The sequence below is a fragment of the Belonocnema kinseyi genome, chromosome 1, assembly GCF_010883055.1.
Source record: "Belonocnema kinseyi isolate 2016_QV_RU_SX_M_011 chromosome 1, B_treatae_v1, whole genome shotgun sequence".
Classification (NCBI taxonomy): domain Eukaryota; kingdom Metazoa; phylum Arthropoda; class Insecta; order Hymenoptera; family Cynipidae; genus Belonocnema; species Belonocnema kinseyi.
This window is the reverse complement of record NC_046657.1, coordinates 96,126,668-96,154,621: the sequence shown is the minus strand read 5'-3', so window position 1 is coordinate 96,154,621 and position 27,954 is coordinate 96,126,668. Positions and strand designations below refer to the sequence as shown.

At 34.4% G+C, this 27,954-nt stretch overlaps 1 protein-coding gene across 1 annotated transcript in view; it reads left to right on the top strand.

Annotated features, from left to right (window-relative positions):
• The window catches only part of LOC117178905, a 128,026-nt gene that overhangs the window by 55,823 nt on the left and 44,249 nt on the right, over positions 1 to 27,954 (top strand). The window contains exons 8-9 of the mRNA XM_033370448.1: positions 7,586 to 7,827; positions 8,077 to 8,344. Of these exons, the coding sequence (XP_033226339.1) occupies positions 7,586 to 7,827; positions 8,077 to 8,344 (510 nt within the window). The remainder of the gene's footprint in view (positions 1 to 7,585; positions 7,828 to 8,076; positions 8,345 to 27,954) is intronic.

The window sequence follows — 27,954 nt, the reverse complement described above, 5'->3', positions numbered from 1 at the left end:
GATTGTTATTTGTATTATACTTGTTTGAGGATGATACCGAAAATGTTGTTTGTTTTTACATATTTCTAACGGCTTAGGAGATCCTTTTAGAAAATTACAATTTTTATTTTTTTAAGAAAATCTTTAAGGGTTATACCCGTTCAGACCCACCGATTCTGAATTTCTAAATTAAAAATAACTCATTTAATACTTAAAAATTTTTCATTCATCAATTTTAATCTCATTTATGAGCTAAAAAAGATTCGATAATCTCAGCCAAGACAAGGTACGTCTTGAGTCAAGTAAACGTTGTCTTAGCCAAGACAAGTAAACGGCGTTTTACCTGTCGTGGCCATAAAAGTTTTTTTAAAAAGTGGCCACTCAGTTTTGAGACGCAGCCAGACATTGATGCCTTGGAGACGAACTCAAGACATAACCAAGTCGAACTCAAGTCGAAGCATTTTTACTCCGGCAATCAGCTTTTGTATGAAAAAGAACTGTTTTTATTTACTTTGTCCCAAAACTTAAAACTTAAAAATTGAATTTCTTAACCCTTTGCAGTTTTCTAATAGACACTTGTTTTTCTAACCAAAGTCTTGTTTTGTATAAATTAAAATATTCACTTTAAAATAGTAACAGCTACTTTTTCAATATTCACTTTAAGTATTAGATAAACTTATTTGTTGTAAAATCGAGTTTTCACAGTAGTGATTAAGGGTTAATCAAGTGCGAAGCACGAGACACGTGATGGGAATGTGTTCATGAGAGCTGAAAAAGCCTTAGCAAAAGTAAACACGACTATCACCAAATTACAGCACGTGTGTTATTCGAAATCCGTGCATAAACTAGAGCACGTGGAATGGATGCGACGTTACCATACATTCAGTTCACAGACGCCAGTCATACATTTACGATATAAATAATTATTTTTCGATTCTTATAGGCTCTGAATAATACTTTTCGAAGCAGATATGGATTTCGGATAACATTCTATATATGTCAGAATTATTCCAGCGGGCAGATTGTTTTTCCTCTAAGAGTTCAACAAGCTTATCATTTTTTTTTCACGTTTTTTATCAAAGCCATTAACATTGGCCAACAGTTTTGCCAACATAAACATTGTCACACACAGACTGCAAAATTTTCAAATAATTTTGCCGCCAAGATTTAAGCCTTGATATAAATAAGTAATTTATAATGATAACATTAAAAATTACGAAAAACCACTGACATTATAATAAATTAAAATAACAATGATTATAGTTAAGTGCAGGAAAATATAGTAATGTTGTACAATTTCCTAAATAAAGAAATATATCCTTAGATCCGAACTCTTGAAATGTAAGGTACTAAATTATTTTAGAGAAAATTTAGACTAATAAGTAGTCATATTTGTAAGCTATAATGGATTCATACTTTTTAAATAAATAAAGTGTATTTAGGTGTTCCATTTTTTTAAATAAATAAATATATTTTAGATTGCAACGGAAAAAAAACAAAAATAAATTTAAAATGCTACAATGTAATTCATGAAAAGAATCTTCTTTTCACTTTTATTTTTTCCATATGAATAATTTAATATTTATTTTAAAAATGTGTTGTGAAGCAGGTTTCAAAACATGCATTAGGTGATTTCTTAAAGATTAATAAGGTGAAAAGAAATTGGAAAATACTATATTACTTCACTAGTATTATTAGTAGTACAAGTGTAAATCGTGAATATTATTGGATATCCTTTTCACTCCTTCAATTGAAATCTAGAGCATATTTATTTGTTTGAATAATATTATCTGTTTGTTGCGCCCTAATATGAATTAGAGGGCGCGAACCAGGGTACATTCTAGCGTGCAGCTCTACCAAAATGGGCAATTCTAAAAAAAATGGGTAGTTCTAAAATATTACGTTCTAAAATATATTGGAAGATAAGGAAAAGAAAAAGAGAAAAGGAAAGAGAGAGAGGGGGGGGGGGGGGCAAAAATAGACAGAAAGAGAAAGAGAGAGAGAGCGAAGTTCTGTTTGGCCATATAAATGTGCAGACAGACCATTGTGCAGGGTCAACTATAGGACAGTCCTTAAAGAATGCTAAAGCGACTATCTCTGGAAGGTTAAAACAAGAGGTCCAAATCGATAATCTCAGAAAGTTGACTCGAGCGTTTCGGATGGTCGATTCGATGATCTCAGATGGTCGACGTGATAATTTTGGATTGTCGATTCAATGATTTCAAAGGGTCGACTTGATTATCCCGAAGTGTCAATATAAATATTTAAGGAAGGAAAATTCGATTATCGCAGAAGATCGATTCGAAAATCTAAGCTGGTTAAAAAGATAATTTATGATAGTCAAATACACTTTTTACATAATTTTTATTTAAAACAAACTTTTGACTCTCTAAATCTATGGTAGCATAAAGCTCTACCATGTAAACAGTGGGATGTCCTTTATAAATTGATTTAAAGTAAGTTACTAGATTGTATGAAAATAGTTACAAACGTAATTAATTAGAAAACATTACTATGAATTTATTTTAACGCTTTTTATATAAATTAATATTTTTTTACTGATGAATGGCATAGAATAAAAACTATTTATGAATTCATAAAAGTCATCGTACTATGCAGTTAGTATAACGTCATATACGAATTCAAATATAGAGCATACAATATTCACATGGTATTCAAAAACATTACATAAGTTATAAATAAATAAATTAGAAATATAATCGTAATAAAATAAATTATATGTTAGTTATTAATGTGTCAAAGTTCGCTAAATACTGCAGTTATAAATTCATAGTTTTTTAAATCAAACATAACTTATTATATAGAACTTATATAATAACTTACTAGACTGCACTTTACCTAAAAGAAAAACACACCATAGAGCAATCAGAGATTTCAATTATGAGATACAAGTAACTGTACATAAGTGACAAGGCATTTTAATCATAATTTATTTAATTTAATTAATTTAATTTGGATCACAAAAATGTAAAGCCTTCTTTCAACTTTAATCTCAAAAGTAAAACTAAACGGTCAATACTCAAATACTAAACCTACAATACTTAAACTTTTAGAAACGTAGCTTTCCAACTGATTTTCTTCTTTGTGATTCGTCCCATAAATATTTCCTGGAAAATAATCAATAATCAATTAGCATAATAATCATTATATTATTGTTTTCATTGAAATAAAAGTAAAGTTTTCAAGGTAGATATTCAAATGCTTTGAAAAAAGTGGATTTTGAAATTAGAAGAGACGAATCTTCGACAAAAAAGATGATTTTCAATAAAAAATTATAATTTTGAACAAAATTCTCAAATAAAATTTAAAATACCAATAAACAAGAATAATTTTCTACCCCAAAAGACGAGTTATTAACCAAATATATGAATTTACAATCAAATAGATGAACTTTCAACCGAAAGGTTCAATTTTTTACAATGAAGATTCACAGAAAGAAGCAAAATATAATCTTTGCGGTGATTTCAGAGTAACCTTTACCTGCTAAAACTCTATTGAGTCTTATTTTGTTTCGACGCAAAAAATTCAACTTTATCAACTTGAATATTGCCCGTAACAAAAATTCACTTCTGCTCTTTCTCTGTTAGTCTTCTTCTACCTTATATAACTAATTTTTATCAAAATACATTAATTTTGAAGTTCTTGAATGCACATGATAAAGTTTTAATCAAAAATGGAGATTAAAATTTTTTGATTGAAAAATAACAATTTTAACAATAAAAATAGAATTTCAACGAAGTTGTTAAATATTTAACCAAACAGATGAATTACTATCCAGAATAATAATGTTCTACCAAGAAATACGAATTTTGAACATAATACATAATCTTTTAGCAAAATTATTTAAATTTAAAGTAAAAAAAAATTAAAAAATTGGAACTTTCAGATAAAAAAATCAATTTTTGTACAAAAAATGGAATAGTCTAATTTTTAGTATATAAGATTAATTTTCAAACAAACATAAAACGAATTTTCATAAAAATAATTAAATTTTCCACCAAGAAATAAAGGTTAAAGAAACCAAAATGAATTTTTAATAAAATTCTCAATCTAAAAGTAGAACAATCAACAAACAAGGATCATTTTCCACCAAAAATACGAACTTTGAACAAACTATTCGTTTTCTATCAACTAGTTGAATTTTCGACTAAGAAAATTAATGTTCTATCGAAAAATACGATTTTCCAACTTATTCAATATACATGATAAAGTTTTAACCAAACACGGAACAGTTCCTAATAGTTAATAGTTTTATGGAATAGTTTATCTTCCGATTAACCAAATTTTAAGAATAAAAACTAATTACACAGCCACACAAAAAAAAAGTGTGCGGATCTGGTAACGAGACACACGTATTCCTATGGATTTTGGGGCGCTGAATTCAAATTCGGTATCAAAAATCACCCATCATGTTATGGTTTAGCCGTAACCTCAAAGAATGACGAAAAATTATGCACTGAGGCAAATAAATTTCAAAATAATGCCAGTGATGCAAATTTTCACTTCAAAAACATGTCGACAACGTTGAAGGATCAACCCTTGCCTGATATCAACTTATTTAACATAACTTTACCCAACAGAACCTGACCTCACCTAACCTGAATTAACATAAATTTATTGAACTACACGTAAAGCTCTGGAAGCATATTTTCCCAGTAGCAAATGTGTGCTACATCGAATGGGTCTCGCCTTTCGTCGGCCTTTCTTTGTCGCTACCAAATCCTGCTACTACTAACCCTATCAATAGAATCTTCCTACCCTGTGACAAATCTCCAAACAATCTAACCTTAACTTCCACACAAATTTGTCTCAATCCTCCAAAATATCTACCTCCCCTTTTCAATCTCACAATCCCTCAATTAATCACTCACATCCACATCCTTCTACACCCTTCCACAATCGACTCACCTCAAATTTTACCACAATATCAGAAAAACTCAGCATCAACATTTAATCAACGTTTAACTGTCGTAAAAGATTTACTTTCAGCCCGGCATGAAACGAATTTTCATAAAAATCGTTAAATTTTCATTTGCAGAAATAAACCTTCTACAAAAAATTCAATTTTAGCAGAGTAGTTGCGTTTTCTACCAAATAATATAATTTTTAATCAATCGACATAAATTCTGAACCAAGAATATAATGGTAGCCTGTTCAATAAAAAAAAGAACTTTTACCCAAAAAGTTGGATTGTCTTACTAGATTTAAGTTTTTAGCTTCCTCCCCCCTATTAAATTTGCAACCTAGTCTATGGAAAGCATCGCCAGGCCACTTTTCATTTAAGGACTATTAAGTATACTAAAACCACAGAAATTGTATAACATCCTTATAATGAGAAAATATTTTTAATAAAAAAACTAATCTTTTACAAAAAAGTTTAATTTTCTACCACATAATTGACTTTCCAACCAAATTCTTAAAATTCAAAGACAAAAAGACGATTGTTGTATAATAAAGGATAGAATTTTTAATCCGAAAATAAGAAAGTTCAAAACCGAAATTTCATTTTCCCCCAAATAGTTAAATTTCCAGTTCAAAAAATGGTTACCCCAAAAAAGGGAAGTTTTACCAAAAATGTTTAATTTTCTACCTAAATTATGAATTTTCTGCTAAAATTATGAATCATAAAACAAATTAAGTTTTAAGAAATTACATAAGTTTTTAACCGTATAGTTAAATTTTTAAACTAAAAAGATTAATTTTTGAACAATAATACAAAATTTGAATTTCCATTAGAAAATAAAGTTTAAATTAAGAAAAATGAATCTTTCGCAAAACAGTCGATTTTTCAAGACAACTAGTTGAATTTTATATACAAAAAAGTGGAATTTTAAACCCTAAAATATGAAGTTTCAATAAAAAAGTGAGTTTTTAATTGAATAGTAGTTACATTTTAACTAAACGTTTACTTTTTGAGCTTAAAAATAAAATGTCATTCAAAATACATACATTTTTAACCAAGCAGTTGAATTTTCAATTGAGAAGATTAATTTTCTGCCCAAAAAGACGAATTTTCGACAACCTACATAAATTTTGAATCCAGCAGTTGAGTTTATAAATTTAAAAGATCATCTTTTAATCAGGAATAAAAAAGGTAAATTTATATTTCAAAAAATTAATTTTTCATTGTGGAAAATTATTTTCAATAAAAAAGAACAAATATTGTACATTAATGTTTAATTTTCTATCACATATTTGATTTTCGAACCAAACTGCTGAATTTAAAAGACAAAAAGACAAATTTATTATATAAAATAATAGAATTTTCAACACAACAATATAAAATTTTAACAAAACAGTTCAATTTTAAGTTAAAAAAATAATTTTTTACTCAAAAAAATAAAAATTCTGGAAAATAATTTTATTTTTCAACTGAAGATATAAATTTTCTATCAATATTAAATAAGGATATAACGAAATATAAATATAAAGTAGATTTGTCCCTGATGATTAATTGTCTCTAAATATATTGTGCAATGACGCTGGCCCTGCCATGTGTCCCTACACGAATCTCATGGATCTCAAGGGTGGAAGGATGTTAGAACTGAATAATAAAGATTTACTTTTAAATTAATAAATACAATTCAAGTGTAAGCTAATCGATTAATGACAGAATTACCAGTAATTACTGAAATAATGATAATCTATTGCAAACTTATATTAACCTCAAAAAGATTAGAAATAAATATCTTAAATGTCACATTAGTTATATAAAATATTATCATAAATATTAATAATTTAAAAAAAGGTACTTAGAGAATAATATGGTTTAATTAAATCCTCAGCAGATGCTCGCACTTTACACATAAATAATATAGGGTAACAACTTTCTTTTCTTGACGGATAGCACTAGTGCATGGTGGTCAAGTAACCTATAAATTTTCACGCGCATGATAAACGCGCAACAATCAAGCAATTGACCATTCGCGATGGCTTATCTGCTTCTTCGTAAATGGTCGAAAAGGGTGAAAACAAGATGTTCGTATTGACCATACCGAAAGGGATACCTTAGCTATCCGTGATAGTGAGTCTGATGTTCTTGGAAAAGTCAGATTGGCCATAAAATGAGAGTATTTTTAATTGCGTCGGAAAAATTTTGGAAGGACCGTTCTACCATGTAAAAGGAATGTCTGGCTCTCTAAATGTTGACCATCTATCTTTGACCATCCATTTTTTTCCGTGAGGGGAGTGCAGCCGAGAACCCACGGCTGAGCCCCCATGCCAGTCCGCCACTGGTTTCGCCACTTGTTCGTATCGACCCTATTGCATTATTCACAAAATTAACGACAATATTACTCAATCGAGATATGGAAGCTATCGGTGAAGATTTACTATTTTTTTCATTCTAAAGTTCCATGGTTATCAGCTTCTCGGGCTATAAAGGCCAATGAGTCTCTTTGATATTACAATATCAGCATTTGTGACGAAAGTTTCCCCTTAGGGGCGTTATAAAGAGTCGAGATTAATCAAATCTTTACAGTATAATCAAGGTGTCATGCTTGATCAGCTAAAATTACATGAATCATTCATTCTTTCCGTGTTTATTTTTTCCAAAATCAAAGTGGATTCTTTTGATTGAGAACAGAAGAGAAAAGAATGGGCAAATTAGAAAGTAGTATACCAGGATTGGGATATCCATCCGGCCGAGACGATCCCTTAAAAACTGGTCAAGGATATTTGGATGGTAGAAAAAGAGATGATGGAGCTGAAGGACTTTGGAGAATTAAGGATGATTTGTACGATCTACAAAATTTTGTAAATAGTCATCCTGGTGGTGCAGAGTGGATTAATATCACAAAAGGAACCGACATTACTGAAGCTTTTGAGGTTTGAACTTTTCTAGAGTTAATATTTGATATAAAGGATTTCATAATTTTTATTATTTTTTCAATCTAACGACAAAAATATACATGAATTTATTTCATTCAATTTGGCTACATTGCTTATAATAATAGCAAGGGAGATTAAAAGATAAGAGGAGTAATAAAAATCAATACAAAATTTTCGCTTTTCTTTTATTAATTTTTGATATTATGTAATCTAATATGTAAGATAATAATAATTTTATATCTTCAGGTTCATCACTTAACTGCTAAGCCAGAAAAGCTTCTGCCAAAGTTTTTTGTCCGAAAAGCAGTTTCACCCAGATTAATTCCTTTTACATTCTTGCCAGATGGCTTCTATACAAAACTTAAAGAAAGAGCGAAAATTGCTCTAAAGGATGTGGATTTTCATAATTCGGCCACGAAAACTAATTTAATTGCAGATTCAATTTTTGTTGCAACACTGACTTCTTCTTTAATAGCTGCATATACCAATTTTTGGATGGCTTTTATCATCAGTGGTAAGTTATACCAAATTGAAATTAAAACATTTGTAACAATTATTTTTAAAAAAATACAAATTTAGCCGACGAAAATTTCGACAATTTAAAAAATTTCAAAATCTTTTAGAGGTTATAAAGTTATTCCAATTTCTATATATATAAATGAAAACTCCTTTTAAAACTATATATTATTTTAATGTGAATATGAACAAATTTCGTTTGACATTATAATCAACACTGTTATTTATAAAATACTTTCAACTATCTTTAGGTTCCAAAACGAGCTCCGACAAACTTTTTTTTAGGAAAAAAACTACGATTTGATAAGGGTAAAGATCTGTACCAAAACGTGTCATCTCAATAACATCATAGAATAAACACGCTACCTAGTCTAAATTGAAATAATTGCCTTTAAAATTATTTTATGAAATATTTAAATAAAAATGTTTCAAATCGATTTTTTAAATTGAAAAATGATTATTATTATTGTTAAACAAACCTAGTTTTATTTTAAGAAATAATACGCATTCGAATTTGAAAGCTACAACCTTACCTGTTACCTCAATATTATTTTGTTAAAGATCGAATAGATTCCAAATCAGGCATGTTCTACTCTTTAAGACGTAGAATCTCTCAGAGACAAAACATGTTGTTTTTCGATGAAATTAGGAGTTACGTATTTTTCCGATTCAAGAAGAAAAAATACTTCCATAAGGAACAAATACTGTGCATTTTATACGGTCTAAACCGTTTTTGTGTCCAGAACAATTTTTTCTCATTAAAACAAATTTTCGCATTTTTTGTTTGAAATAATAAAACACACAACAAAATTTAAACAAAAAGTTTACACATCTATAAAGGCTCTATAAAAAATGCTTCTTACTCTTTTATGGCATCTTGCAGTTTACAAAAAAAATCTAAAACTATATTTTCACGAAAAAAATACTCTCGGCCGCAAAAATGCTTTACCCTGTATGAAACTGGTAGTATGCCTTCCTTATGTTGGCAAAACATTGTTTAATTATTTGCAAGAAATATAAAATTTCTAATGAATTTTGCAGAAATAAAATCTCAAAAAGAAATAAAGTTTTATTTGGAAAAAGATGGTCTTGTTTTAAACCAAACTGGAAGCTCATACGCGCGCGACCCACTAATTTACTTGTAATTGTTTTATTTGGAAATGAAGTTCAATAAAATGCCATAATAATTACTTTTACTTTAATAACTTCTATTTGTACACGGCTACGCATGGGTACCCTCTCATGATCCAGAATAAATTATTGTGCAACACTAAGCATTTTTATAGAAGTTTGGAAAAAAATCTAAACTGTCGGCTCGTACAAATTTGCATACAAATACACAGTAAATGATCTCGACTCGAGAAGTGTCCAAATGTCAAGCCATTTCGAGCGCCATTACCACTTGGATGGGTGACCATCTATGACGTTCGACGGGGTTGTGTACTCGAATTTTGAAAAGCCGGCTAAACTCGGGAGGTGATTTTCCGCAGTTTTCCTCTCATCTCATCAAATGTTTAGGCAAATGCGAGTACTTTGAATAAACTCGTATGTAGCCGCATTGTAACTAAACTGTACTAAAATTCATACAGTGATTTTAGGCCCACCTTAGTAAAAAAAAACCTGACCCTATTCGTCGAAAATAGACAAATTCTAAATTTTTTATGAAAGTTCCTTAAATAATTAACAATTCTGGTAAATTTAACAAATAACTTAGAAAAGAATCATCACAAAGACAATCTTAGTTAACTTCGTAAACAAATTATGTTTATTAATTGAATAATACCCCAACCCTCAATATGTGTATGGAAATCATTTAAATGATTAATAATTATTATAAATTTACAAAGTAACGTGGGAAATTAGCATCAAAAGATATTCTTAGTTCATTCCGTAAACAAATTATGCCTCTTCCTTGAAAAATAGCCAAGCTATAAATATGTTAAAAAACATTATTTAAATAATTAATAATTGTAAATTTTCAAAGCATCAGAGAAAAAAAATCATGGGAAAGATATTCTTAGTTAATTATGTTAAAAATGGAGCCTACTCGTAAAAAGAAACCCAATCTATTAATTTTTCAATTGAAATTCTCTCAGTAATTAATATTTTTTGTAAATTAACAAAGCAACATAGGAAAGAGTCATCGGATAGACATTCTTATTTAACTTCGTAAACAAATTTACTTATAGAAAAAGGGGCAAACTCTTAATTTTTTAATTAAAATTGTTTAAATAAGTAATAGTTCTTGTAAATTTACAAAGCAACATAGAAAAGAGTCATCGGATAGACATTCTTAGTTTACTCCGTAAACAAATTGACTCGTAGGATAAAGGCCAAACTTTAAATTTTTTAATTAAAACTGTTTAAATAATTATTAGTTCTTGTAAATTTTCAAAGCAACATAGAAAAGAGTAGCCATTTATGAAAATTGTTTAAATAAATGCAATGTTTGAAGATTAAATAAATGTTTTAAAAAAACATTAATAAGCTCCATTCAAATTCGGCACTATTGCTGGAACTTAATTACTAGGAATGTTTATATCCAATAATGTAAACAGATTCCTCGAGCGTGCCATGATAATAGGACAATTGGCTGACATTCTAGTTCTGAGGCAAACGTGGGTGGTTGACTAAACAGCTCATAAACCGTTGTTGCGTTCGACCGTACGGTGTAACACGGCGGCTACGTAACTGTTACGCAACTGTCGGGCAAGCTGGATACACCGAATAAAAACCCGTAGTTGCGGAATAAGAAGTATAGAGAAATAAGTATTCACATTGTTAAATTCAACGAGTAAACTTTATTGGTCAGAAATGGACATTGCACGTCCAAGTTAATATTCGATTACAAGATCATAGTTTGATCTGATGTCGTTTCGCACATGCGAACGATGGGTCGGCCGGACCAAGAGTAGTGGCGAGCCAAGCTCGATTCGACAGGCGAGGCAGTAGGATGGAGTAGGGATACCGGAACGATGAGCGGGAAACGCTGAGAGAAGCGGGAACTTGGAGTAGGGAGATGAAAGAGAGACTCTCGCTTGTACGCTAGGCAGTACTACGTGCCTGGAAACGTAGAACCCTACTATGCCCACAGGTGGTATACGCCGCTTGCATCGTAGTGCAATTTCGAGCACTTGGCGCGCTGAATAGTGTATCCCTACACCGTATCTCGCCTGTGCACCACCACACGGCACGCGCCCAACTTTCAGTCCCCGGTGGCCGTGATTATTTAATTTTTATATTCACTTCATGTTTCATGAAGAAGAACCAGAAGAACCACTTTTCCAATTTTCTCCTTTATTTTCGCGCATGACTTTCCACTGTATTAGTAACGAACCTAAAGTTTAGGTTTAATTGCTTCTTCTTGTTTAATTTGTTACGCAACGTACTACGCTGCAATCTAATTGACCCATATAATACGAAATGAATTTACAAGAGTATGCTTGAATGAACGACATTTGCGTAAAAAAAAAAAACAAAGGCCGCCGAAAAAGCACACTGCGTGTAAATCCACAGCCACGTGAGTGAAAAAAACTTTGTGCTTTTTACATTGGCAAGATTGGCGTCCCATGGCAGCATCAATCTTGGCGCAAAACGTCAAAACACTAGAAATTTTATTCAATGATATTCTCATAGTAATCCACAGAATAAAATTTAACAAAAGCATTTATTTAACCTATTTTTCATTATTAAATCTTTTTGTAACCTTATAAATTCGAAAAATATTCAAATTTATATTTATTTATATTTGAATAATTTATTTAAACGTCTTAAAAAATGCAACAAAGAAATCTATGCAAATTTGTGAATATAAATAATTTTAACTCTAGAGAGGCAGAGTTGAATTGGTGAGAATTGAAATTTCAGAATTTACATTCCGAATGAAGGAATTAAAACAACTTATTACACATATTTTGTGAACTTATTAGAAGGATTTATATAAAATCAAAAAATGACCACTTCTGAGGAATAAAAAATATCTCTGTGAGGTGCGTTGTCGGTATAATTAGAAGTGCTGAAATCTGAAAATATTAATTTTTCTCTATTCTACGCTTATTACCGGGGTCGTACTAACGCACCCTTTGTTTGCCGGGCGGCTGAGCACGTGCACGGTGTGCCCAATCTCATGTATTTAGAGGGGGTACTTACAGATTGTGGCAAAATGCAAGATTAGCGCCACTTAGGGGACGTAGCAAGAACTATTGTCTACAGCAACGGCCCCCTTCCCTTCTCAACCTAATTTGTAGGTTATGTTGACTTCTTTTTCTGAAATAAATGCATGAATAATAATAACCAATAGAACAAACCAAAAATTGAACAAAATGAACTCTATCATCGATCAAATGTTTAAGTCTGTTTCAATCGATCTATCATAGAACGATTCCAACAGACTTTAACATTTGATTGTTTGTTCTATCATAGAACGTTTCCAACAGAATTTAACATTTGATTGCATTTGATCGATAATCGATTTGATTTGGTTCCGTTTTTAGTTTGTTTTATCGGTGAAAATCCATTGTGAATCCAAGTTCATCACGCAAAAAAAATATAATTCTCGCAGCTACAGTGAACATGAGCAGGCTTAAGCAGACGATAGAACTTCCATCGTCTGCTCAAGGTCATTTTAAATTCTGAACTCACACGAGCGCCATCTATGGGACGTAGCAATTACCATAATTCTTTCGCCACTTTTCCTATAGGAGTGGGCACATCGTGAGCGCGTGCCTGCCTGCTTGCTGCTCACTGCTGGTCGCTCGACAGTTGACTGCTCGCGACTTCGGGGTTTTCCACGATTTGTCGTTCGGGCCCGAAACGAGCATCCATCAGTGACAATAACATACTGCATGTAATTTTGCTTTCTATTAAGGGGGTGTATGGTCCGGAGGGTAAAAAAAGCGTTTTTAGCGATTTTTCCTTAAGCAACGATAAAAGTATTTCATTTATAAACTTCTGTATATTTTCAAGTGACATTTCAAGAATATTTTGTGAAATTTTTGTGTAAATATATAAAAAATTGAGCCGTTGCCAAGATATCTTCGGAGACGCCTTCGAAAAAAGATGCTCTGCGGTGCACATGATAACTCGAGAATGGATTTTATTATTATTATTATTATATACTCTGGGTTGAGACTGTCACAGCCTCTGACGCTTGGGTGATCCCGTTGCGTCCCCTTATAAGCCTTAAGCGTGGCCCCAAAGTTCTCTCCATCAAGAGAGGACCGCGGCTACGCTGTTGGCCGATATGAGTTGATGTCTCATTGTCTTTTCCGCACAGACGGCAGAAGGGACTTTCCTCAAGCCCTATCTTATGTCTGTGGTACCGGAGGTTTCCATGTCCTATAAACATTTCTGTTAGGATTTTGACTTCCTTCCTCCCAAGCTTAAGAATTTCTTTCGATCTATGAGGGTTTAGCTTTGAGCCCAAAAGTGTTTTAGCCTGTCTACAGCCAGAGACCGCATCCCACTCATTCTGATGTTCCTCAGTTAGCCAACTGTTAATATCTTCAGTGACTGACTTACTGGAAATGCCTACAACTGGCTCAGGTCCAGTAAAATTTTCCCTAGTTGCTAGCTTTGCTAACCTGTCCGATATTTCATTTCCCCTTATGCCACTGTGTCCAGGGATCCAGAGCAGAGTGACTCGGTTTTCTGCCGCTAGCTTATTCAGTGCCTCGAAGCACTCCCATATTAGCAGCGAAGTAGTCGTCATTTCATTTAGAGCCGTGATAGCAGCTCTGTTATCTGAGCAGATACGAATGTTTCTTTTCCCGCCGTACTCAATTGCCTTATAGGCGCACTGGAGCAAGGCCATAATCTCAAATTGTAGAACTGTCACGTAGGACCCCATCGCAAAGGTGAAGCCCATTCCGTTCCTTCTACGGTATACACCTGCTCCAGGGTTCTCTTTGTTCCTGGAGCCATCTGTAAACCAGTTGTCTTCGTCACTGGGCAGGTGTGCCTCACCGTTAGCCTATTCCTCTTTTGTGGATAGGCTAACCCGGTATTTCTTATCGAAGAGGTAGTGGCAAGTGGACATTTTGTCCCTGGGCATGCTTAATGTCGGCCTCTTCGTGATGTCGATTGGTATCCACATAACTGTCGAGATACTGCTATCGTTTACCATATTTAGTCTCTGGGCCGCCTTCGCAGCCGCGGCTTTTTAGGTGAGATGGGAGGGCTCCAATCCTATTAGAGCCCCCAGGGCTATCGTGGGTGTCGACTTTGAGGCACCAGTGATTCCTCTCAGAATCAGTCCCCTGATTCTTTCCAGTCGGGACTTCACAGTAGAAAGTTCGACCCTGGTCCACCAGACGACTGCCGCATAGGTTAGTCTGGGTCGCAGGATGGCTGTGTAGATTCACATTCTCCGGTTTCAAGCCCCAGCTTTTTCCTATGGCTCTTCTACAGAGCCAAAGAGTCGCTACCAGCTTCTTGCACTTGTTTTCCAAGTGCTCGTTCCATGACAGCTTCTTATCCAGGATGACTCCTAGATATTTGGCTTCACCTTTGATTTCGAGTTTTTGTCCCCCCAGTTTCAATATACCCGTAAAACCCTACTTGTACCTTCTGTTGAACACAACTCCATCCGTCTTATTCGTATTCACTGATAGTCTAGTCCCCTTACACCATGAATTAACTATTCTTAGTGCCCTGACTCGTGAGTAGATGAAGCAATTCATCCACTACCAGGCACCACAGCAAGGGAGATAGAACGCCCCCCCCCCCACTTGCGGACATCCCGAGTCAACAGTTTCACATAAAGTGGCGTCACCCTTGGCCGTAATTAGATTCCTATTGGCCAACATGTGGCAGGTCCATTCCACGACTGCAATAGGCACCTCATGTGCGATCATAGCTGTCCTAATCACCTCTCCAGAGGTGTAGTTAAAGGCTCCTTCGATGTCCATGAAGGTTCCAATCGCTAGACCTTTCTGCTTTAGTTGCCCTTCAATTAGGTCAACTGCAGTGCTCAGGGCCGTCTCGGTCGAATGACCAGCCCTATAGGCGTGTTGTTGCTTATGAAAAGGACTACTTGACAAGACCTTATCGCGGATATATCTGTCCACGAGTCTTTCCACTGTTTTTAGTAGGAAAGATGTGAGGCTAATGGGTCGGAAATCCTTGGGTGAAGTATAACCGATCCCGCCAGCCTTCAGATTAAGGACTACTCTCGCACTCCTCCATGCCGCCGGAACATAACCCAACGTCAGACTAGCCCTAGCAAGTCTCACTAAAGGCCCAATGATGATCTCACCAGCTCTCTGTAAGAGGACTGGGTATATATCATCCGGGCCGGGAGACTTGTAAGGACTGAAGGACTTCAAGGCCCACCTGACCCTGGCTGGGGTCACAATCCTGTTGGCTAGCCGTCGTTTCGGGCCCAATTGGGCCACAAGAGACTTTGATGGCCTCAGAGGTGCCGTCCCCTCCATCTCCTAACTTTTTAAAGCTCGGAAAATGTGCCTTGATCATGTAAGCCAAGGTATCCCCGTCCAACTCTGAGTATCCCCCGCCGGGAAATTTTAGAGTCCCGAGAATAGAATCCGGATTTCGGATGCTATTGCACTCCTATACTCATCCCTCATCGATAAATAAAAAGACTTCGATTAATTAAATAAATTAAGTTTTTGAGAAAGACTGTGCACCGACTTCAAAAATGTAGTTGTGAGAAAAACACGTTTAAAGCTGCCTGCGTCTAGTGTGCTTCGCTGGAGGTGTGGTGACTTACAGCTCTGTAACTTGGCAAGTTTCGTTCCGATCGACTTAAACTTTTGAGGGAATATTTTTGAGATGTTATACTACAAGAAAATTGAATAAAAAAAAACAACATTTTTTTACCCTACGGAACATACCCCCCCCCCCCCTTAAGTACTTCTCTGTTCCGAAAATTTAATCACACAGAAAAATTATAGATGTGAAGTTATTCGTAAATTCGCCGTCTCATATACAGGGTTGGCCATATTGGACGAAAAGATTTGGCAACACTGTAACTTTTGACAGAGATGACAGATCGAGTAATGACGTAGCGCGTTTGAAGCATCAGTCTAAGGAGATTTTTGCCATGGAGCAGTAAACTCCACGCGAACGCTCTCAGATTGTTGAAATTTACATTCAACAAAATAAGTCTATTGTGAAAACTCAACGTGTATGGAGAAAAATAAATAAAGTGAAAACTGCGCCTTCTGCGACTACATTGTATCGTTTGTATGAAAGATTTTCATCAGGTGAGGCACTTACTAATCCCAAGAGTCCAAATAAAAAGCGACCAAGGCGATCGGATGAAAATATCGCACTCGCACGGGCCACTGTTCTGAGGTCTCCAACAACATCTTAAACACGTCGATCTGAGCAGTTGGGCATAAAACGAACCACTTTACGCGTGGAGTGTACTGCTCCATGGCAAAAATCTCTTTAGACTGATGCTTCAAACGCGCTTCGTCATTACTCGATCTGTCATCTCTGTCAAAAGTTACAGTGTTGCCAAATCTTTTCGTCGAATATGGCCAACCCTGTAAATGCAATGCTCAATGTATCTTTACGAAGTATAGCATAGGTCAAATGGTTTCCAATGTAATACGGGCTGATGCCGAGTTGCGGCGTGGTTTGGAAAACACAGCGGGTGGTGTCTTCCCCCTCCATGCTACTACCTTCTTCGCACCTCGTCGTTCAAGAGCGAAAGGCGGGAGGAAAAATTGTCGCTAGTTGACTTAACTAGTTTCAGTTTTTGGATCCCATGGACGTAGTTAAATGTTTTGTTGAAGATCTCATGCCTATCAAACCAGAAGATGAACGAGTTAATAAATGTTGTGATTATATTTGGAAAACTTACATAGCAAGTAATTCGAATTTTCCTCTTAAACTTTGGGCTGAATTCTCTCATACAACTACGCGCATAACAAACGGTTGTGAAGCGTATCATTCAAAATTAAACGCTTAATTTTACACGCCTAATCCGAACATTTTCAATTTAATCAAGATTTTTAAAGAAATGCAGATCGAATTCTACATCAAAATGAGGAGTGCAGCAACAAAGAGAAAAGAAATCATCGAAAAGGTACAATTTCTTATCGATGCAAATTTGACATTCCAAGTCGGATTGATAAATCGGTTTGATTTCGTTCATCAGGTTTCACGCAAGTTGTACCAGTTCGTTTATAAATTAATATTTTATCACGTTTCAGTAAAAAGTTTAGTTTCAAGTGAAATAAATAGCTGAAATGTATGAGAGGGAAATATGTAGCTAATTTCAATATTTATTTCGCTTTATTGAGATAATATTTGGTTAAATAATATTTCATTATTATTATGTATGAACTCTAGCTGAGAAATTAATTAGATTAGTTTATTTGTATTCTAGTATTATATTGTTGACAATACATATTTCCCATCAATTTTTAAACATGTCTGCATAAAAATTTTTTTTTACATTTTGTCGCCAGTCCTAAGCCTGGGTAAAGTGTGAAGGAAAATTCATGGGAAATGTGAGTTGATCGATCTACGGAGAACGACGAGAAGCGGAGAAGGTAGTAGCACGGAGGGGGAAGAGAGCACCCGCTGTGTTTTCTGACTGCGTCGCAACTCGACATCAGCCGTAATACGCTGCAATTTAACACGTCGACTGACAAAGTACCGCGGTCACGGCGTTATCACAATATTAATTTCAGTTTCATTATCTGACAATGTTATTTAGTATTGAGATCTCGTTAATTTACTTCTTTATTCACAGTCAAGTTCCCTGCCTCTTAGAGAACGCTTTGTGGTGGAAACAGTTAAAAAAAATTTAATCCGTATAATACCGCACAGCGCAGACTGTATGCTTAACTTTATGTGCAAAAGTTAAACGCTTCCTTTTGTTTTTCTACGACATTTTTGCAGCATGTTTTTGAATTTTGGTAACGCACAAGCATAAATGCGCCTAACCAAAACCCCTTGGATCACCTCATCCGATATATCTGGACTAAGATATATCCGATATATTGGATAACAACTCTGGAACATTTAAGAAAAATTCTTTTTACAAGTTTTAAAGCGCTTCGTGTTTGATATTTTTTCTGAACAAATAAAAATTGGCAAACTTTACATCTCGGTGATTTTTTAAAACTTTTCAATTTTTTAAATATAAGTATAAAAAGGCATAATAACGTTAAATGTACATTTCAATTTTTCAATAATAATAATTCAAAATAGATATAATTACTTAATTAATAATTGCAAAAAGTAATTACTGATTACAAATATAAAATGTTAGAAAATTAAAAACAAAAACATTTTCTATCCATAATACAATGCAAATAATCTATGTTTAAAATTTCTATTTTGTATCGTTTAAAATTGAATAGTATGATTTACTCCATTTATTTTAATTGTTTTTATTTACAATTTTGACTCATATATTTACCCTGATTATTTATTCAATGATTTCTTGTACGAAATGAATAATATTCTTTTTTTCATTATTCTTTACATAATTATTAAAATGTACGCACATGGGTTAGCCTAACCCGGCTACTTTGAGTGACTGCATATTGGGCTGTAATTTGTCAAACTGAAACAATTTTTTTTTAATGAATCGGAAATTTACTCAGAAAAACGATGGTTTTATTAGACTTGTGATATTATTTTATTTTACAAAGTTATATTTGAAAATGTAAACAGTTTTCAAAAAAATGTCATGCAAAGTTGTTTTTCATAATCTTGCCATTTTTCAAACTACAAAAGTAAGCGTTTTTTTGTCTAGCGATAAAACGTTATTCCATTATTTTATCATTGATGTCGTAAAAATAAATATATTTTAGAATGCAAAAGATACTTGTTATAGATAACATTGATGAGTATAACATGAAGAAACAACAAAAATTGCTTTAAAAAATGTTCTTTTGAATGCAATAAACCAGATACTATTACAGTTATTTGCGCACTCGCAGCATATCTTAGATACACTCTCAGAAATTCCCTCTAAACGATAAAGTCGGTGCTTTAATCGTTAAAGTAGAATACTTTAAAAGCAGATTCGTTTCACTCTTGAACAATCTAGTTTAACGCTAAAAGTATGCACATTAATGTTTAAACGATTGCCTATATAAGAAGAGGTGATGCGATGCCATGCATGCGAACACGCATGCGCGTAAATAATTTTTCGGTAAGAGTACGTCTCATTTTAACCATCCAACTGTACCTTCTACGTATTAAAGTAGAATCGCTTATCGTTGAAACGGTTCTTGGTTAAACGATTCACACTTTAACCGTTAAGGGATCTGTTTTCAAACTTAATTCTCAAACGATGGCACTTTAACGGTAAAAGTATTCCTTTATCGTTAAGAGGAAATTTCTGAGAGTGTGCATGCTCCTTGCATATGGCCTTATCACACTATTAAAATTTGTAAAATGTTTTATGGTCAAAAGAATTAGGAGACAAATTTCAGCGTTTCTGTTTAGACGTTTTATTGTCAACAAGTTCCTCTCTGATATCAATTTCCTCTGGTAAAGTACGAAGAGCAGCACAACTCGCGGGAAATAGCATGCATTCACAGGCGAGTTGTGCTCGCCTTCATACGGGGCATCATTATATTCAATTTAATATTGTCGAAATAAAATGACCAAATTTAATTTTCACAAACAGCTGTTTTTGTCATTTTCTGTACGTACTGGGTGTAAAAGACCCGACTCGAATTTCTCCAAACTTATAATTTGCACACCAAGCGCAGACTGAAGCTGCCGACCGAAGCTCCGAATGTTCACACCTCAGAGACACCCCCCCCCCCTCCCCCATAGTACGGACTCCCAACATCGACTTCTTCCAAATTGGTACTACTTTGAAAATTCACTCGGGTTACGCTAATCCACTCCGAACCCTAAGGTTTAATATTTTTTTTAATGCTAATAAACAATATTACCATAATTTAAATATTTTATTAATGAAAACCTGTGATTTAAAAAAAAAACCGACTACTTCAATAGTTTATAAAAACTAGAACTTTAATGATACATTATTTTAAAATTCGTTTATTCAAGTATGGCTACACGAAGAGAACTGGAAGAGTATATGATACTATTCACGTTTGGTAAGCTGATTTATAGTAATAGCAACTACTCGTTGGTTCAGAAACACTAAACAGCGTTCTGTTGATTCTACCGAACAGAAGATTACGAACGCTGACTATCTGTTCAGTAAAATCAACTGTAGAACCCTCTGACGCTCCTGAGTTAAACTTTAAGCTTAACCTCTCTGATACGCTGACTAGCAGCCGATCGCCGGTAAATGTGTTTATTATATTAATTATTATGGAAGATATTTTAAATTAATACTATTGCCGTTAAAGAGCAGCTGCGATTATGCCATCGTCTGCTTGGAAAGCACGGATTGACTCCTAAATTCGAATTGGGCCATGGTTACAACCTGGAGTGTGTAAACCAAACAATTAGAATGTTCAGACCATATAATTCTAATTTGTAATGAATTTTATTTTTAATTTTAGTTTTATTTTTAATTCTAATTTTTCCGTCAAAAAGTGACTTTTACATGAATAAGTTTTTTGAAAATTCCGGCATTAAATTTTTGAAACAAATATGAATAATACATTTAGTAATATAAAATAGCTTATTTTCATACTTTTGGTGTAAACCGAAAAATTAGAATGTTCAGTCCATATCATTCTAATTTGTATGTGCTTAAGACTCCATTCCTGTATTTTCAAGCTGCTGACAACTAGTCTCGATAGGCGAATGATTAGGCTCGTTGGTTAGCGTGCGATAGATTATGCGTTCGAATCCCCCTCGTTGCGTGCGAAATTTTAATTGTTATTTAAGCGTTAAAAATTACGATGTACCAATTAATCGTAAGTAGATGCATGTATATCTTGAAAAAACTAATGTATTATGTGTAATTATATATTTTTAAGGATTCTTTTTTATAATTTTAAGCGCGATATTACTAATCATTGAAGAGTAGCATCTACTGCACACGTAGTCGCAAGTACGATTCTTGTTCAGTAGAACACACTTATCTTCAGTATGTATATCGACTTAACACGCGTTCAGTAGATTCTACTGTCGTAATGGCTCGTCCATAATTTACTATTCCGTTTAGTAGCTCTAACCCTTGCAGGGGTGGGAGCCACTGACATTTTTTCTCCGTGTAATACAAGACTGAGACTTTTCTCCTTCTATCGAACGAAAGATTCGAACTACGGTAATCAAGCGCCATCTATAGATGTCACTTGCATTTCAGCGTGAAAATTCAAAATGGTTCAATTTAAATATATCGACTACAGCTCGGCCTATCCTGATAAATGATCGCCCCGATCATCAGGATCGTCTGCAAAGAGAGTCATTGTTTGTCCGTCCCATAAACGCATTCTGTCAGAACTATAAACACTAGTAAACGTTTTTTGAGTTATTTGAAACTTATCGATATCTCCTATTAGGTAACGGTCATTATGGAAGACCTTCTTTACTTCGGAGGGTCCTTTAAATGTAGGTAAAAATTTTCGATTAGCACCTTTTTCTGTAACCACATTTGGCATCATAATGTAATCACCACTTTTGTATTTAGTAGGATATTCATGTTTTTCGTCGAACGCTTGTTTGTTTGTCAACCGCATTTTTTCGCAGATTACATCGGCTTTTTCACGCAACTCAGCTTTAAGCTCAAGTGGTTCCTCTTAGTTTTCAAGTTCTAATAAAATCTTTCTAAATTCTTCGTCAGGTAACCCTACTTGGTCCGCTCCGAAAAAAGACGAGCTTGTGAACAACCTATCGCTCTATTTACAGTGTTATTAATTACGAATTGCGCATTTTCTGGCCCCTTTTTTCAATTAGAAGACTCAACTAATTTAGACAAAGTTGATCTTAAGAATCTAAATACACGTTCAGTTTGGCCATTTGCGCGAGTAGTGCCATCTGCTACCTTGATATGTTTGATACATCTTGCAGTCATAAACTAATCAAATTCTTGAAAAGTAAAACAACTTCCTCTATCTGAAACTAAAGATCTCGTTTTAACGTAGCGATGTATATAATTCTCATGTTTCGCGATTGCTTCTTTCGGTGATATCGACTTAACAGGGTAGAATACCACAAATTTAGTGTGACTAACTATAACCAGGAAGATATGCTTGTAGCCAAGACTCGCAGATTTCAAGGGTCCATAGTGGTCGATATACTTGCTTCGAAAGATCTTTTTGCCCTGTCCCACAGATGTGATTGACCTTCGCTTTTACCAGATACATATTCTTTTACTTTTTTACGCAACTCTGGCAACCAGTACACCCTCAAAAGCAATTCGACATTTTTATCAACCCTAACGTGACCGATATCGGCATGACAAGATATAATTACGCTATTGATCATAGACGCAGGTACAAAGAAAAGAGTAGAATCCTTGTACTTTCTAAAGAGCAAACCATTACAAATTTCGTACGAATCTCCTTGCTCTAAAGATTCGCGGATTTCTCTTAGTTCTGGACCAGACAACTGTTTGTACATAAGTTCTTGTTCGAAGGTCAAAGGCTCGATTACAAAGACTTCACGGCTCAGAGCATCGACATGCTTCATACGTTCGGAAACTCTGTGTTCTATCGTATACGAGAAAGTTGAAAGAAACAAGACCCATCGGTTAATACGCGAGTTGATTTCTTTTTTATTCAGAGCTTGTGTAATCCCGTTGCAATCGGTGCATATTACAAATGGTGTTCCCGTCAAGTAAACTCGAAATCGTTGTAACGCGTAAACTATAGCTAGCATTTCTAGCTCGTAGCTGTGATATTTGCATGCTAACTCGGTAGTTCGCCTGCTAAAATAAAATACAGGATTTAAATAATTATCTTTTTGCCGCTGCAAAAGAATAGCCCCGAATTCTAACGCGCTCGTACCTATGTGTAACTCCGCGTAAAGAGTATAAAACGACGTACAAAACCAACTAGCCCTAGGAACTGCTGAACTTGTTTCGCACTTTTCGGTAAGGGATATTCTAAAATCGCTTTGATGTGTTCTCGGCTCGGTTATATCCCATAACTGCTGATGTGATAACCCAAGTACTCAATTTCTAAAACCACAAAAATGCTTTTATCTAAACGTAGTTTCAATTCGTGTTTCGCCATTAATTTTAGAACCTCTCTTAAAGCCGACCATTTTTCATCGAGACTTTCAGTCGCAATTAGGAAGTCGTCTAAATATAAAAGCAGTTTACCCTCGTTTATTAAGTCTTGGAAAAAGCAATGTGAATACCTTTGGAAATAAGAAGGCGCATTTACAAGTCCAAATGGCATTCGTAGATATTCATATTGTCCGTCCGGAGTACTAAACGCTGTATACTTAATCAAATTCTCAAACATTTTGATAAGGTGAAAATCATCCTTAGTGTCAAGTTGAGTAAACCAGACTTTACCATGCAGTCGATCTAAAAGATCATTTATGCAAGGTAGAAAAAATTGCTCGCGTATGGTTATTTCGTTCAATGCACGGGAACGTACGCATAACCTTAGTTCCCCATTTTTTCTTAGCTAAAACTATTGGACTGCTGTAGTTTGACTGACTCGATCTTATATACCCTCGATCTAAAAGACCCTTAATAATTTCTCGCAGTTTCGAAAGTTCGACCCAAGACAATCGATGCGGTTTAAAATAAAAAGGCTCTTTGGTGGTTAGGTTGATTACCATCTCGAAAGGACTTGGACTAGATATTTTCGGTTTCTCGCGATACTCATTTAGTAAAATTTTCAAAATATTGTTATGGTCGTATGTAACTTTAGATCCTATTTCACTCACAGACAAATCACTTGATGTATCAGGTTCTTGCTCTACAAGATTAATGAACATTATATCATTCTCCGGATCTTCATATTCAAAAGTTACTGCTTTAAGTCTAATCAATGTTAACCATGGGGTATTTAGAAAATAGCGCCCCAAAATAAAATCATAGCTCATTGTTGTGTCTCTTACAACATCAAATTTAATCGAAAATAATCTACCATTTAAAAGTTGCATATAATACTCAAGGTTCAGATACGTTAAAGAAATTACAATTTTGCAAATCTCGAACGCAACTTTATTTCTCAACAAAGAAATCGGACTACCATTATGAACTAAAGCTTCTATGAAATACGTATCGTCTCGTACGTTGCTCAATAGAACGGTATCCGTCGTTCTTGGTTCGATGAGTGGAATTCTCTCCTTTGATGTCACTGTAGATTCGCTGTTAGATACATTGCTGGTTCAATATTTGATGCCTCGATGACAGCTGTAGTGTCTTCTCTCCCCTTCGAAGACTCCGTTGCAAACGTTGGAACAGGCTCCACGTTTCTTGGGTGAACTTTTACATTCGCTGGCCAAATGTCCAAATCCATGGCAGTTATAAACCCTTGGTCGCGGCGGTATGACTCCTGTTGATCTGGCATCTTCTGCTTTATTTTCCACAGCTTTATTTGGTTTAAAATTAAAACCAGTTTCTCCATATAACTTTGCACCGGGTCCTTTCCGAAAATCTTTGCGTGGCTCTACCTTGTTTATTCTCTGCATTCCATCTAACAGATCTATGAGTGTCTTGTAATTACCAGCTCGTGCATGCGTTTTAATAAAAAAAATCCTGTACCCCTTTTACCATGTACTCAATAGACAATTCTTCTACCAAGTCTAATTTGTTAATTAATTTTAACTTTTCTTGAAAATATGTGGAGGACTTCTCACCTATCTTCCAAACTCGGACTTCCATCTTCTTCGTTCGAGTAAGAGGATCTTCAAGACACTTGTAAACTGCTGTTAACTCAGCTTTCAACTCAGCCCATGATTTTCCGACAATTCCGGGCGTATTATTGTACAAGTCTACTACACGCTTCTTTAGCCTTCTCGAAGCTTGAAGTTTCATAATATTATCTGGAACCTCGTAAGCCGCTTGGATTTCATCAACTCGTCGAATCCATCTTTCGACATCATCTTCTTCATCTTGGCCAAATATTGAAATCAATTTTCCGATTTCACTGTATTTGGGCGCTGCTGGTCTAGCATTATTCCTTTGTGCAACTTCTTGATGATTCCCATTGTTGCCCATCTGACATCCAATTAGCATGGCTTCCATCACTGCCCTCGTAGTCGCTGGAATAATGTCTTTTATGTTTGCCATGACTGCTTCTCCTACTCGAGCTCTGTAGACTCCAGAATACTCAGATCCAGCCACACTATTTAAATCTTCGTCTACGAGAGGCTGTTGGCCGTTTGGATAAAACCCGCGGAAGTCTTCAATTTCAGGAGACCCATTTCGAGCATTCAGATCCACCCCGTCATTTTTCGCATTTGCATCCGCCATCACATCTGATTTTTAGTTTTCCCGAATACCCGAGGCCTCTCGTATCCTACTTCTCATTACTGTAGTAATCGAAGGGGATAGTTGAGCGGTAGATAAAAAAGGCCGTTTGACATAAGAACTTTAGTTCCTTTTAGGGGTCGTAGGGAAAGTAAAAACTATCAAGATAATCTCTAACATTTTTTGGATCCGGGGAATATTTTGGGAACAACAGAGTGTACAAATTGTATGCCGTCGCGGCGAACAGGCAGTTCCCCGCCAAAGCGTTTGAGGTAGTAAGGTAGCACGCCACACATATTCTCACGTACATACAATTTGAACCCTTTGTTGTCACAAAATATGCCCCAGATCTAAAAATTTTCGGGGACTTTTTTGTTTACTTTTATTCCCCCTACGTCCCCTTAAAGGAACCAGTGTTCTCGTGAGACACCCTGTATAGTCGGCACCGCATTTCAACATTATCAGCGTTTATGCTGTCTACACCAGCAGCCTCTACATTTTTAAAGTTCTTAGTTATATCCCTAATTTCAAGAAGCACAGACTCTCTGTTGAGTTTTTTAACGCATCATGTGCTATATTGAAGTGTTGGTGCTCTATTAGTTATTTTCAATTCAACAATTATTCTAATAGACACTTTCGTACCCCTTATTTCAGATTCGCCAATTTTTTACGAAGCGCTTTAAGATGTTACGATTCTGATGCTTAAATTCGTCATTTCCCCTATAATTTTATTCCAATCCCAATATCTGTTTGCAGGATTTTTTCCTTTAACTAATCATTTCTCATTGAGTTTTCATCTTGGTATACTTGAAAACCAATTTAATTTAATAATCAAATGTAGTCTTCTGATATTCACTGCATGTTATTATGATCAAAACTTATCTGCTTAATTTTAATTTGATGATCACATATTGTCTGATAAGATTCACTGTATGTTAACAACCTTGAGCAACTTTTACTCTTTTAACGTGTCGACAACCCTTTAACATCTACAAAATTGAACCAGCAATTTGATCAAAATATTGTCTGGGATAAACTTCCAAAAATGTAGAAAAAGGAAAATTGGTAAGGGTGTAACTTTACATTACTTCTGTGACCCATCACAGGGATGCCTTCCCGCCCCCAGGAGTCGATAGAAAAGGGGTAGTGGAGACCTTACATTATTTCTGTGACTAGTCACAGGGATGCCTTCCCGCCCCACGAAGCGATGAAAAAGGGGTAGTGGTGAGACCTAATATTATTTCTGTGAAAATATGCTCTTAAAAATACTCTAACCTTTACGTGGTGAAGAGCGTAAGTAGGTAGCAAACTGAAACCAATGGAGATACGATGGAAATCATGATCTTTGGACAAAAATGTGTATTTTAATGAGATCTACAACTTTTGTCTGAAACATTTTTTTTTATTTTGCATATTACCTGAGATAAAAGCAAAAACCCATGATCTTTCATGGATTTTTTATAATTTCACAATGAAAATCAAATTTCTGCCAATTTTCGCTATTATATTTGTAATCCGCGCGTCAAAATACATAATTATACGGAGTTTAAACAAAATCGTAGGTTCTGCCTCTTTGGAAGTACACCCATATTATACACTTCCGAATAGATCTAAGATAAGTCTTAAACCATTTTATATTTTACATAACTCAACTGTATTAAATTAAAAATGTATCTAGTATTCTTCTAATAATTAAATATTCAATAATATAGTATTAAATTTAATATTCAATTTACAATTTCTATATCAACATTCAATAATAATTGTTCTAAAAAAATTATCTTAACACTCAATTGCATATTGTAATTCTATATTTATTGATTTAAAAGTAAAATTTGTATTCCTATTCACAAACCTGGAGCTTTTTATAACGTGCTAGAGTTCAAATATTTATTGGCTTATTTATTGTTGATACAACGATAAGAGTTATCTCTATTTCTTTTGAACTTGCAAGGCAATTAAATCAAAGTTTATAAATGGCAATGTCAGTTTCTCTATGTAATTATTAGAGTTATTATATCTGCTTCTTCTGAGCGTAACGCAATTGAATGTATACTGTTACCTTTTGATTCCTTTACAATAGACATATACAATGGACGTTAGACGTATCTCTAGGCGAAGCGCTCTTCAATATTTTCTCCTACCTTATTTTAATTTTTGAGACACTTATGACTTTCCGCAGATTCCGTTAAACTGATATACCAATATAATACGAGGGTAGTTCAATAAGTCCTTAGAATGAAGTATAAAAACAATTTTTTTTGGGTAAATTTTTTTTTATTTTTCAACATAATCACCTTGGAGCTCTATAC